The 15191-nt window shown below is 34.6% G+C and overlaps 1 protein-coding gene across 1 annotated transcript; it reads right to left on the reverse strand.

Annotated features, from left to right (window-relative positions):
* Positions 1 to 348: 348 nt before the first annotated feature.
* On the reverse strand, positions 349 to 2034 carry LOC131638922 (piriformospora indica-insensitive protein 2-like). Its single transcript, XM_058909448.1, has one exon. The coding sequence runs from the start codon at positions 1887 to 1889 to the stop codon at positions 528 to 530; it is 1362 nt and encodes a 453-aa protein (XP_058765431.1). The 5' UTR covers positions 1890 to 2034; the 3' UTR covers positions 349 to 527.
* Between the last annotated feature and the right edge of the window lie 13157 nt (positions 2035 to 15191).

The raw sequence follows: 15191 nt of genomic DNA on the forward strand, positions 1-15191 counted from the left end.
GAAATGTGGGAAAAGTTGGTTTAATAAAATATGGAGATTTAAAAAATTTAAAAAATAAGGGAAAATTTAATGATTCAGTAATTTTGTAGTGACGCCATCTCAGCAACTTTTGAATTACAATCAACCATGTTTAAGTATTTAACAAAATGACTATGTCGTCCCTAATTATTAGATTAGTTTAACTTAAAATCAGTTTGGGTAAACATGGTAATTTCAGGTACTTTAAACTTTATATATTGTTAATAGATTTTAAACTCTCAAAAGTTAATAAAAATTGTGATTTGGTAAATTGCCACAATCCATAATCCATATACTCTAATAGAACACAGACAGAAAAATTAACCTTAATGCTCTGCTTTTCCTGTTACATATTTGAAACTCTTTTTTTTTAGGAACTATTCTAGGCATTTGTTCACTTCTACTACTATCATTACCATCAAATCCATTTACACTTGAGTCACACTCTTGTGAACAGATATCAGTAATTCTTTTTTAGTGGAAACAAAAACAAAAATGAAAACTCAAAATCAAGTGACAAACAAAATGATGAAGACCGAAACCAACATAAGAGGATCAAAAACCAGCAAAGAAACCCCATTAACCGCTGTTGTTTTGCAGGGATTAAGTTGATCCGAGTTACCTCCATTTTCACAAGAACAGCTATCATTGTTGTTTTCCAAATACAGCCCCATATTTCCTGCCAGCTTCAACTTCTGTCCAACTCCTTCACAAATGAAAGAAATTGTACCACTCAAATTGTTGTTCTCCAAGTTTATTTCATTCGCTAACTTCAAAAGAAACCCAAATTCCTCAGGAACAGAACCTTCAAGGTTGTTGTTATCAAGCCCAAGATAAGACAGATTTCTCAAATAAATCCCCATTGAAGCTGGGATTTCACCAACCAAATCCATTTTAGAAAATCCTATTTTTTCAACACCTCCAAGTTTTTTCCATATTTCCGGAATCCGACCAGAGAGTGAGTTTCCACTTAGATTAACTTCCTTCATTTTGTGAAATTCTCCTAAGAACAAAGGGACACCAAAGTTACCAAAATGGTTGAAGCTTAAATCCAAATACTCCAACTTTTTCAATTGAATAAAACTTTCTGGTATTTTACAACCAAACTCATTATGGCTCAAGTTAAGTTTCACAAGCAAAATGAGATTCCCAACCTGTTCCGGGACACACCCTTCAAAGTTATTACGACTGAGATCAAGAATCTCCAGTTTCTTCAGCATTCCGATGCTCACCGGAACCTCGCCGGAGAGATTGTTTCTAGAAAGAGTAAGCTCTTCCAGGTCATGAAAACCGCATATCTGCGGCGGAAGTTCGCCGTAGAAACCGTTTCCGATCAAGACAAGTTTCTTGAGAGAGATGAGGTTGCGGAGAAAAGGTTCCAGAGGTGAGACAACAGACGGGTTGTCGATGAAGACGAGTTCTTGGAGAGATGGAGGGAAAGAGGGTAATGAATCGAGTTGAATGGGTTTCAGTGAGTTGTTGAAGCATTTGGAGAAGAGGATTTTGCGAAGGTAGGGGAAAGAGATGAAGAGAAGAGGGTTGAGAGTGGCGTTAAGAGAACAAGGTGGGATAGGGGTTTGATCGGAGATGTAACCGAAGTTGAGTTCAACAATGTGTGAAGTTAGTGTTTGGTTTTTTTGACGATGGTGAGAAGAAGGGAAGGTGTCGCAGAGGAGGAGGTGTGGGGCTGAGATACAGAGATCGTCGGGGAAGAGAGTGCGCCAAGGGATGGTTGGGTTGAGGGAGTTGAGAACATGGTAGAATGCATTTTGTTCGGAGGGGTGAAGAGGAGGTTGGTTGTTAGGGTTCAAAACGAATAAGAATAAGAAGAGGACCCAAAAGATTGTGAATATTATCATTGAGTCATCCATGGGAGAAAAAGAAGGGGATTTGTGGTTGTTGAGGAGGAATGTGGTGTTTGTTATGTATATATGCAGAGTGTGAGTGAGTAGTATAGTACGTAGTGATGATAAAGTGAGGTTTTGTGTTGATTGGGTTGGATATTATGGTAATAGTAATGGTTGAAGGTGGATGTAATGTAACAAAAAGTGAAGAAAAAAAAATGAAGGAGAAAGAGTGGGTGTGGGGTGCAGAGGAGATGCGAAAAATATGGAATGGAGGAGGAGAGTGGGACAGGTGGAAGAAAAGGACGAGAGATATTGTTGTGACTCTGTGTGTGAGGATGTAACACAATTGAAATTTGTCCTTTCCTGTGCAATGCATTGCAATAGAGGTGACAAAATATATGCCACATCACTACCCCATTCTTATTCTCGTAAATCTAATGACTAATGGTATGGCAATGAGAAAAATAGATCAATGATGCGTCAGATTGTAATACAATTTCTTTAAAATTTGAATATGAAGATAGCTCTAGGCAACCTTTTAGAAGTTATAGCAATGAAAATTCTAATGAGGATCCACGGAGAAGTAAAAACAAAGAAAAGAAATACTTTTTAGAAATGATTTTTATACTTGTTTGTTTAATAATAAAACATATTGATTGTAAGCAGATTTTTAAATTAGAGAACATGAATTTTAGTTGTTTTTAATTCGAGAAACAAAACATATTGATTGTAAGCAGATTTTTAAAAAGAAAGTATGAATCAAATATTCCCTTATCTAAACTAGTAAATAGTAATAATTTTTTTAAAAAAGAAGGTATTATGTACGAAATAACTCATTCTTATTCCCTTAAATCTAAAAAAAAAAGCAATAATATGTTAATTAGTTCTCGTGCTTTTAATAACTTTTCGGGGAAGCTATTTTATTTTATTCAAAAAAGAATTTGACATAGAGATATTGCTAATACACCCTATATAGAGGTGTATATGGGCTGATTTGGATTGAATTTGGTCAAACTCAAGACCCAATCCATATTAGTAGACACTCAGGTTTGGGATATATAAATTAACCACCTATTTTAATAGAGCGGTTTGGACAATCTCATTAATTTTTGGGTTGGGTTGGATTAGGTAGTGGGTTGTCCAATTTTTTTTTCTTCTTATTAACATTAAAGAATTAAATGATGAGTCATGATATTTTTTTCATAAAAGTTACTCAAAATTTGTATCTTCTTAAAAAAAAATTCATAATCTATTTTTATTATCTTTTAGCATTATATAATAATAAGTGATAATATCAACTAATCAAAATTATCATAAAATACTAGAAACAAATTAAAGTTGTATGACAAAAAATTGTATTAGCATTAAAATAACTAAAAGGTGAAACATTTAAAATTGGTTAATGTCATAGTTCACTGTAATAATAAATGTTTAGAGACTAAAATTACAACTTCTAAGTTAATATTCATCAAAATTATTAAAATTGTAATAATAAATATTTGATTAGTGGATATTTTAGTTTTGAAACTCATATCCATCCCGATTACCCGATCCAACTCATTTTTGTGAATTTTTTTAGGTGGATATGGTCGAGTTTTGTGGGTTGATCCAACCCATATACAGAGCCGGTTATAAGCCTGTGCAGTCTGGTCCACTGCACTGGGCCTCTACATAAATAAGGGCCTCACAATGAGTCCAATTAAAGATGTTAAAAAGCAAAAAGAAAAGTGATAAATCTTTCTACCGTATTAAATTAAACCAAAATTAGTTTGACTTAAATACAACTTACGACTAGACAACATAGGTACTAGACAACATAGGTACTATATGCAGCAAATTAATTCTTCAAATAAAATCTAGCGAGCAAAATCCTAAACTAATAGTACATATTTTATTATCATTTTTCTATCAAATCTTCAAGAAATTCTGAATAGTGGTTCATATAATTAATTCTTCTCTAAAGAATTTAATTAGTGTAATATCCATATGTATATATGTATAAGGGTTGTGAATTGAGATAATTTAAATATCAATATTTTTTATTTATTTTATCATAGAATATCAATACACTGTTTTAATTGTTTCTTTTCTCATTAATTAATTAATATATATTATATTTTAATCCATCTTTATTAATATCTTTTAAAATTTTAATTTCTAAGATGGCTGCACAATTTTGCAAAAAAATATTATGGTGTTCCTATGAAATTTCAGTTTTTTTAATCTTTTTTAATCTTATATTTTTATTATTTTTTATGGATATCTTAGTTTGAAAATTCAAGTATATATTATATATTACAACGTAATTTCTCATTGTCTCTATTTTATATAAAAATTAATTGTTTATTTGTTCTCTTTTATTGTTAATTTTTAACTTGTGATTTTATTTGTTAATTGTTGATTATCTCTTAATTTTATTAATTGATTCGACTTCAATGTTGTCTATCTGATTTTGTAAATTTGATACAAATCACTAAATATTCATCGTTTTAATATGTTTTCTTCTTTCTATTCTTTTTCAACGCCTCCTAAATTCTCTCCTAAAATTAGAGAGTGTGATTCAGAATATAAAAAGCGTAAAAAAATTGATGAGTTTATTCAATCTTAAAATATTTTTTGATAAATTTATTATAAAAATTATAATTTTTTTTGCTGAAAATAAAAAATATTGTTAATGTTGATGTAGGATTTTTTTTATAGTTTTTTATTAGAGATCCATTTTAAATATTAGAACAGGGCCTCTAAATTGTTTGAGACGGCCCTGCCCATATACACCCCTAACCCTATGTATTATGGAAAAGTTTTCAATTTAATTCAAAATATTTAAAAGTGCAGGAGTGTCAAAAGTTATGTTTTCTAAATTCAAAAAGAAAAAATAAATACTAAATCACTTATTTTATTTTTATAAAATACCCTAAAAATAGTGCTTTCTATAAATTTTTTTGTTTGGAATAATGATGCGCTAGATTGTGATATAAAAATAAAAAAAATGCTGAATTTTTTAGTGTATATATATATATATATATATATATATATATATATATATATATATATATATATATATATATATATATATATATATATATATATATATATATATATATATATATATATTTTTTCTTCTGAATTTGAATCTTAAGGTAGCATCTATAAAAAATAGTATTTCATTTTAAAAGTATTTAGATTGTTTTTTAAAATAATAATAATTAAATCCATTTTTAAGAGTGTGTCGGTTGAAATAGGCTGGACCGAGTTAATGTTTGTCAAGTCTGAGTCTGACCTGCTTAAAGTTTCAAAGCTTAAGTCTGATATGTGGTCTATTAAATGTTTGATTTTAGGTTTGACTCTGGTTTTCTCGAAGGTTTGATTGGCCTATTAATCTACACAAAAGCTTATTTTAATTTAACATTTTAAAATAAGCAGTTCAACTAGTATTAAAATAGACTAAAAATTTAAAGATTATTTAAACTAAATACTTATTTGCTTTGACTTATTCAAATTTACATATTAACATATATTTTGTGATACTATTTGTTTGAGAGAACTTATGAAAATAACTTATGACATTGTTCAAAAAGTTTTTCTTTTTTTTTTTTGCTTATTTTCATAAGTCCTTCTAGACAATTAAACTTTATTTTTTATTTTAATTTAAAATGCAAACACCATATAATAATAAAAACAAAAAATTATTCATATTTATTTAAAAGGTTAAATGGCTTTCACCCCCCTGCAATAGTAGCAAGATTTGATTTTCCCCCCTATTAAAAATTTTTTTTGTCTTGGCTCCTTAACAAAAAAGATTAGGTCACTAAGGCAACATTGGTGCAAGCTTACCACCAAACCATGCATGTTTAGGGAATAATTTTTATAAAAAAGCTGCACATATAAAATGAATAATTTTAAAAAAGCTGTACATATTTAAATTATTCAACTTTATAAAAATTAAAAAGTTAATTATTAAACTTTATTCAACTTTAAAAAAATTATTCAACTTTATAAAATTAAAAACGTTAATTATTAAACTTTATTCAACTTTAAAAAAATTATTCAACTTTATAAAATTAAAAACGTTAATTATTAACCTTTATTCAACTCTAAAAAAAATATTCAACTTTATAAAATTAAAAACGTTAATTATTGAACTTTATTCAAATTTAAAAAAATTATTCAATTTTAAAAAATTATTCAACTTTATTAAAAAATTATTAAAAATGTTTATTAAAATTATTATAATTTAACGTTTTTAAAATTATTTTAAATACTGTGAGTGATTATATATAAACGTGTTTTTAATAATTTTATTTAAATGATTTATTTAATAATTTTTTTAATTAAAGTTTTTGTAAGCAATAATTAATAATTAAAAAAACTGAAAAAAACGTTAATTAAAAACGTTAATTAAAATTATTAAAAAAATGTTTATATAATTATAAAAAAAAGTTAAAATATTTAAAAAACATTTATATAATTATATAAAAAAATGTTAAAATATTTTAAATACATTTATATAATTATATAATTATAAAATATTTAAAAATACATATAAAATACATTTATATAATTATAAAAAAAATGTTAATTAAAATATATTTAAATATTTTATAAAAAAACGTTAATTAAAATACATTTAATATTATTTTATAATTATATAATTATTAAATAATACATTTATATAATTATTTAAATATTTTATATGTACAACTTTTTTAAATATAATTATAAAAAAACGTTATTTAAAATAATTTTGGAATACAACTAAAATATTATTACAGTTTTTTTAATTTATATATTATTGAAAAAGAATGGAGTATTAATATGTAGAACTCCTTTGCAATTATAAACAATTAAACATGCATGGTTTGGTGGTAAGCTTGCAGCAGTGTTGCCTTAGTGACTTGGGTTTGAATCCCAAGTTTTGCAACTTGTAATTTTTCCAAGTTTTCCAAAGGCAGCCACGTCAGCAGCCAAACATGGATTATGGTGCCCAGTCAGCAAGATTCTCCAAGCCCAGTCAGCCAAACATGGAATAACATGGAATAGGGGGTGTCTGAAAACATAATCTTTTTTGTTAAGGGGCCAAGACAAAAAAGTTTTTTAATAGAGGGGAAAATCAAATCTCGCTACTATTGCAGGGGGTGAAAGTCATTTAACCCTTATTTAAATATGTTGGCTTGATAGGCTTAAATTATTTTTTGCGGCGTCTAGCCTTTTTAACTAAATAAGCTAATAAAAAAGTCTGAACATTTTTTATTTAAAATAAAATCTGACCCGACCTGAGCCTATGTAGACTAGACATTAAGCCATTGTTATTGGCCTGGCTTATTTCTCCTCCTAGTACAATATATGACTTCCTTATTTGCCACATTAAATATGATAATTAGAGCCTCACAAATTTTTTTTACAGTTATAATGCGGTTAAATGAAACCTCCAAAATTTACGGGCTAACTTAACAAAGCTTCTAAAAGTTTAAAACAACTATAATAATGGCGGATTGTAAAACAATAATAATAAATAAATAAAAAGAAAATGATGAGTATTTTTTCCTTAAATTTTATTTTGAATAAAAGCTCATATATTAAAAAGAAAACTAATATAAAAAAAAATTCAAACCTCAAAAAAGATGGAAGAACATATCCCAAGCCATCAATAGGAAATGAATCTAAAACAGGGTAAGCCTAATCTATTACTTACTGAGTCATTTCTCACAATTAGAAGAATAAACTCAAAAATGGTTAGAGATGTCTCGTTTAAATCTAGATTAGCCAAAGTGTCTGCACAAATATTCGCTTCCCTGAAGATGTGAGAAAACTAAAGATGCTTTTGCGCAAAAAAAAAAACGGATACAGATGTTCCAACGATTACTGACTTGTCACAAAACCAGCGCATGATTAGTGTAAACAAAAGCTTTGAATTAGATTCAATCCAAAAGTAATCTCAGCCCCTTTGCATTGCGAGTTCCATGGCCAAAATAATGACTTCAAATTCTGTAAGGGTGGATGATGGCCACAGAACAGGAGCAGCAAAGGCCAACAGTAAGCTACCATGATTCCCTGTAATTATCCCACCATAACCAGCTGTATCAGAGCTTTTGGTGAAAGCCCCATCACAATTGTATTTCTCCCGGAGAGAATGAGGCTGCCAAAAAATTCAAGGATTTAAGGTGCATTAGGTGGATTGACCTTGATGTTGAAAACTTTTAGGATTTGGAACTCATACATGGAGGATGAAGATACTGCAAAGGTGTTATTTTCGGTCGGGTAGACTTGGCTCTCGATCTTGTTGACGTTGAATGTTGAATTAGGCGCCTGTTTTTTTAATCTAGCCCAATTTCTAGCTTCCCAAAGAAAATAAATGATGTAAATGATGACAGACCTAAGCATCAAGGTGCATTGAATGGATCTGTTAGAGGAACATAATCTCCACCAATCTTCTAAAGATGTAAGGGCAGATAAGTTAATGGCATTCTGAAACTAGTGCCATATACGCTTGGACACTTCCTGCTTGTTGTAGAGGCTACATATGGAGGGATAAATCAAACCCCTAAACTTCAATTTTTCATCATTGGGCAACTTATCCATCATGAGCTTTCAGGTTATCAACTACTTGGTAGGAAGAATTTCTTTGTTCTAGACTGACTTGGTCCAAGAAAGAGAAACAAAAGGGATATAAACTTGTAAGCCTCCTTTAAGGACAAGTCACCTGCTAAGGAAATAGGCCAAATAAGTTTTTCGTCATGATCTAGGTTCTGCAGAAGGGAAGAGCCTAATCTTTGTTGAAGCACAGGGAATAAGGAAAACCAGCTGCTAAAGAAGGACCCTGGACCATTTAAGATGACCTCAAAAACTTTAGAGTAGTCTTTGATGCCATGTGAGTAGGGTGGAAATAGGTCAGACTAACTACCAGGGGCCTACGGCCTAGCCTACACAGGTCCAGGTCAGGCTATGCTTCTTTTAAATAGAAAATTCCTAGGCTTTTTATAAGCATATTTAGCTAAAAAGGTTAGGACGCGAGCCATAAAAAAATACGTTTAAGCCTATCAGGATGACTATTTAAATAAACATGAATAAATTTATTAATATTATTATTCTGGACTGGCTCAATAGCCAGGAGAGTGGCCTTATCCACCTCTGAGTTCGGGGCGGCCCAAATGAGTTGGCCCAATTAGTGGGGACAGCGGAAGGCACTTTTTCCTTCTTCCCCTCAGCAGGGCCCGCTTTTTCGGTTGACCCTGAGGCTAACCAGATCACATCTGCCCTTGAACGTTCTTTCTGCCCAAACCAACGGCTAGTTTCACTTTGCCCAAGAAGCTCATCCAGGATGAAGAGCACGACCTTCCCGTCCCTGCTTTCACGCAGAAATTCCTGGAAGTCACCTATTTTAGGCCTGGATCCCAGATGCCCAGTCCAAAATAGGGACCAATGCCCATGCGTTGGGGACATTATAAATACTCCCTTATTTAAAAGGGCCAGATATTCAAATCTTATCCTAAACACTCACGTATCTCTCTGCACTCTTATTGACTTTAGCACCAGAGTGCCTTGCACGTACACTCCGTCCTCCTTGATTTCAGCATTGAAGTCAAAGTCTCTAGCCCACTTCAGGTTCTAATCAATCGGTAAGATCATTGGTGCCGCCTGTGGGAACTCTGTCTTCCCCATATTTCTTTTCCCGGAAACCCAAGATCATAACACCTCGTCAAGATTCCGACTATGGCCAGTCATGATGACGACAACAATGCTCACCGGACCATAATATCGCCTGATCGCAAGGCCAGCCTGGGCAACATGAACCCCTTTCTGGAGGACATTGTCCCCTAGAAGAGGGTTTCTGCCACCGCATCTTCTTCCTCATACGGTGCGAATGATCTTGACGCCCAAAATGTTGAAACTAGAAAGATCAAGAAGATTCCAGAGAAAGCGCTTGAGACAGCCAAGCCTATCCCAGTACCAGCCAACGATGACCCCGTCATGGCAACCTTAGTCGAGGCGCTTAACAAGACGAACACCCTGATCCTTCAGTAAAACTAAAGGATCGGGGCGTTAGAAATAGGACATCATTCAAGAACTCTCCCGCAGAGGCATCAACGACGAGAATCCCGAAGTCCTTCTCCACGGCCCAGAGAACATCGCCAGATGCAGGGGAAACAAGAATCCCTAACAATTAAGAAACAGGACCGCACTCCTCCCCACATGAGCCATAACTCCTCGGTCACCAAGAAGAATAAGGGAAATTCGCGATTAGAAACCTTGAGCAAGCTGAAGAACCGATCAAGAAGTCCTTCTCCCCGTTGGGTTCACGACCCTCGACGCGAGAGATATGAAAACTCTCATTCCCGATCACCTGGATCCAGCGATGAAGACGAGCCCCGTGGACCATAATCCCAAGAAATCATGGCCAATCTGTTGCCTAAAGGATTAGAGAAGCTTCTTTCCCTGGGCACGTACTATGGTACCACCGATCCAAATGAGAACATTGACGCTCTTCTCGATTACTGCGGTGTCAGAGCGCGGTTAAATACAGATTGTTTCCCACAACTCTGAAAAAGGGAGCTATGTCTCGGTACAAAAGCCTCCCCGACGGGTCAATGGCCTCGTGGAAGCAGTTGGGGAGAATGTTCTCAAAACACTTCACAACCTCTCGCCGCCATCCAAAGTCAGAAGCCTCCCTCGAGGAAATCATTCAAGGAAAATATGAATCTCTTCGAGCTTACATCGAAAGATTCAATAAATGAGCCGTCAAGGTCTCCACGACTGACGACATAAAGAAATAGTTGCTCGAGCGCGGCCTGCGGCCGCACAACGACTTTGTCAAGGTAGTTAGCATCGAAACCCCAACGACACTGGACTCCCACCTCCTCAACTCCCAGGCATACATCTAGTACGAGGAGAACGAAGCTGCCAACTCTGCTTGGGACTCGAGGCACCAAGAGAATGCTAAGTGCTCGAGGAATGAAGACTCCTCGACGTATCACTGGGGCGCAGATAAGAGGAAGGAATATTGACCCTGTGAATCTCGGGAGTATAAGGGGCCAGCTGGCCGCTTCCATTGATACACGCTAGTGGCCGCTTACATGAGAATATCATGTTTTAGTGTGCAAACTCAGAGTTCCGCCAAGCTGGGGTCTAGTTCCCGAGGTAGACACCGTAAGAGCCGAACACAGGCAAAATTAAGTATTGTAGGTTCCACAAGAGCCATTGGCACATAACCGAAGACTGCATCCATCTCAAGGATGCAATTGAAATTTTGATGAGAGACGGCCATCTCAAACAGTACACAAAAAAGAGAGATGATCCCTGGTAGGAGACACGAGAAACAAATAGTGTCGGGGAAGAAAAGCCATCCTCCGACGATGTAAGCCTCCAGGTCTCCATGAGCATCACATGACCTAAAGACTTCAACATCCTGAACGAGGTCGATTTCCCCTACCTCGCCGTACACATCCCTAGGAGAAGTTCCCCGCTGCCTTGGTCATATCTGGCGGAGGGTGTGAGATCAAACAAGAACTCCACCCTTGATAGAATTCAGGAGACCTTTATTCCAAACACATTTTACTGGGAACAACTCTCGGGGGGGTGCCCAACTCCAGCATTCCCCTGCTCGTTAGAGTGCATATGACCAACTTTGACGTACGACGCATCTTGGTCGACCAAGGAAGTTCGGTAGATATCATAATCTCCCAGATGTTCTCCACGTTACAGCTTGATGAGACACACTTGACACCTTACGTAGGCTCAGGTCTATAGGGTTTTAATGATGCATTCATAAAACCACGGGTTACATCGAGCTATTCGTCACATTTGGATCCGTAGAAACGGCCAGGCCCGTCAAGGTGTATATCTTGGTGATAAACTTCTCGTCCCTATACCAGTGCATCCTTGGGAGGCCAACTTTAGCCAAATTGATAGTTGTGCCCTCTACGGTGCATCTAAAAATGAAATGTTACACCTCTAAGGGACTCGTTGCTACCCTCCACGAGGACATAGAGGCCGCGATGAGGTGCTTCGAGGCAGCGTCAAAGTGAATGAACACTATCAACACACCAGCTAGGAGAAAGCATGCACTACCCAGTAGCTCCAAAGGGCCAAGGTCACTGCCCCGCTTAGACTCAATCAACCTCGATAGCCACTTCGCCTAAGAAGACCTGAAGGATCATAGAAATAAAGAGAAGGTTCGAACTACCACGATGAGCTCCTCAACATCAACGGGAAACCAAGATCCTGCAGATCATCTAGGCCTCATTCCTGACGGGGAGTTCGAGGTCATCCTCCTCGGAGACGACCTCAATAAAGGATTCAAGATTGGTACCGGCCTCCACGACTTGGCAAGGAAGCAGCTGAAGGCCTACCTGAGAGAGAACGCCAACTTATTCGCATGGACCGCCTCAGAGATGCCCGACTTGACCCAGAAATAGCATGTCACCAGCTGACCATAGATCCAACCATTAGGGTAGTAGCACAACGTAGGAGGAAGCAGTCTCCCGAAAAGACAGAGGCTGGTGAAAAAGTTGTAAAAGAGCTCCTAGAGGAAAATTTCATTTCTGAAGCCCGATATACGACTTAGTTGTCAAATGTTGTAATCATTAAAAAATCTAATGGAAAGTGGAGAATGTGTGTTGACTATACCAATCTTAATAGGGCTTGCCCCAAAGATGCTTACCCCTTCCCTAACATAGATAAATTAGTTAATAATTCTACAGGTTTTAAGTTGTTGTCCTTCATAGACGCATACTCGGGGTACAACCAAATCCCCATGGCCAAGGGCGACAAAAGGTACATGGTCTTCATGACCGAGTCGGGAAACTATTACTACAACGTAATTCCCTTCGGCCTGTAAAACGCCGGTGTTACCTACCATTAAATTATGATTAAGGTCTTCCGAGGAGCGATCGGGGACATGCTCGAGGTTTACGTGGATGACGTGATCGTGAAATCCCAAAAGGATTCGGATCATACGCTCCACTTAAAAACAGTCTTCGACCAAGCGAGGAAATGCAAAATGCAGTTCAATCCGAAGAAATGCACCTTCGAGGTACGACCAGGAAATTTCCCCGACTTCTGCCTATTATCTACATCAAGTGGGAGTGTCCGGATCAGGGTTGGCTCGCCCTCAACGTAGATGAAGCAGTTTGGAAAAATAGTTCCAACTGTGGAGGGGTTATTCGAGACAACAATGGTAATTGGGTAATGGGTTTTACTAAGTATTTGGGTAGATGCAACACGCTAAAGGAGGATCTGTGGGGAATCTTAGTTGGTCTTATAGTATGTTTGGATTGGTTTTTGGAAGACCCAGATAGAGGTGTATAATTGATTCTGGATGATTTTGAGATGTTTGTTTTATGAAAAGTAGAATTGATTCTGCCTCCAGAATTGATTCTACTTGAAGCTAGAATTTGTAACTTCTACCTCCAGAATTGATTTTGGATGATTTTTACATTGAAATTTACTATTCAACTCACTTTTACATATATGTATTCAAACATAAATCAATTCTACTAAACTCAATTCTATTAAAATCAATTCTGCCAAACTCAATTCTGCTAGAATCAATTATGTTCACCGACGATCCAAACAGACCCTTAATATCATCCAACATAAATCTAATATCAGAGTTGGCATGAAAACTTACTGCAAAAAGCGTTTGAGGCTATCATAAGAGACAACAAATTAGCTTGAATTGGTGAAAATATGGTGAAAATGATACACAAGAAATTATCGAGCTACAAAGAATCCCAAATCAAACATATTGTGTGAGAAGCGAACGGATGTGCTGATGGTTTAGCTAAGCTAGCTAATAAAGGCAATTTAGATTATAATTGTATGATATATGTCCTATATAAATTAGTAGTTTGTACAACGATGACGCAGTTTGTACAACGATGACGCGGAAGGTAGCTTCAAAGAAAGGATTCTAGTTGTGTAGTCTTGACCTTTTGGCATCTCCTAAACCGGAAAAACATGCATACTAACAACAACATATAACCAAAATATTGCTTAAGGAACTAATACAGTAACAATCAAAACAATCAATTCGCCAGTTCATACATGAGACATCTAAATAACTTTCAACACGCTCTCATTCATAATATAGATCCAAACTATCAATTGTAATTGATATGTATGTGGTATGATGGTCTATTATTCTTACATTTTGTCTTAACGGTGTGACGGTCTATTATTGTTATATTTTTTTACCCCGCCATTTAGTTGTATTAACATAGAGTTTAGTAGGCAATGTTTGCAACACTTGAAAATTTCAGTCCAACATCAGGTGAATCTTTAGTGAATGCTTATTTCTCTATAAAAAAAACACAAAAAGAATAACATGTTAAGAAAAAACACGGAAGAAAAAAATTATAAAAAAAGAAAGAATGAATGAAATATGCACAAATGTCTCCTAGGAAATTCTTATATTTATATATAGTTATGATTTTAAATTGTGGTCGCAGATGCGGTTGCGTGTGTTACGAACGCGGTCATTGCGGTTACTGCGATGCGCATTGCATTGCAGCCGTTGCAGCGTAAATTTGAATAATGAAATATTTGAAATACATTATTAAAAAAAACTTAATGTTAATATTTTACATTATAAATCACATGTAAATTGAGTTTATGAGTTCTCAAATGTTGAGTTATGATGAAAATATGTGAAGAAATATGAGTGAAAGTGTTTGATGTGAATTCTAATATTATTGGACATATGATTACAATACAGAAGCTACCACAACTGCAATTACAGTTACAGACCGCAGTTTAAAACCATGTATATAACTCACCATGTAAGTCTGTTAAATGAAATCACGACCCTATAATGAAAAAAATTAAAGCTACCGCCAAATACAATAGCGGTTTTATACTTTTAAAAATTGTCTATCAGTAGAAAAAAAATGTTTATTAACAAAAAATTATAAGATAAATAATTTGATATAACAAAACAAAATTTTATTAAAAAGAAGTATTTTAAGAATTATTGGAAAAGGGTTGTATAATGGGATTAAGGAATAAAAGAGATAATATTTTAATTAAAAATTATAATGTAGGAGAAAAATGTTTTGGTAAATGACAGTGACAAGAGAAATATTGCACTCGTAGAGGGCTAAGCTAGCTAAGGACAGTATAGGAATATAGGCTGCTAAGAGTAACAATTAGTAATTCATTTGATAACTGAAATGAAATGTCCCATATTCAAATCCTCCCTACGCTAATGATCCATCAATCTGCAACGATTTCTTTCACCAGCAAATATTTGGAAACAGGTAACATCAATTTATTTGATTTATCGAAGCAACGCGTTTGTTCAACTTCTTTTGAAACTGAAAGAAATCACAT

The sequence above is a fragment of the Vicia villosa genome, unplaced genomic scaffold, assembly GCF_029867415.1.
Source record: "Vicia villosa cultivar HV-30 ecotype Madison, WI unplaced genomic scaffold, Vvil1.0 ctg.002484F_1_1, whole genome shotgun sequence".
In the NCBI taxonomy this organism is placed as follows: Eukaryota; Viridiplantae; Streptophyta; class Magnoliopsida; order Fabales; family Fabaceae; genus Vicia; species Vicia villosa.

Coding starts and splice junctions, on each gene's coding strand:
- LOC131638922 (XM_058909448.1), bottom strand. CDS start 1,889: ATGGATGACTCAATGATAATATTCACAATCTTTTGGGTCCTCTTCTTA.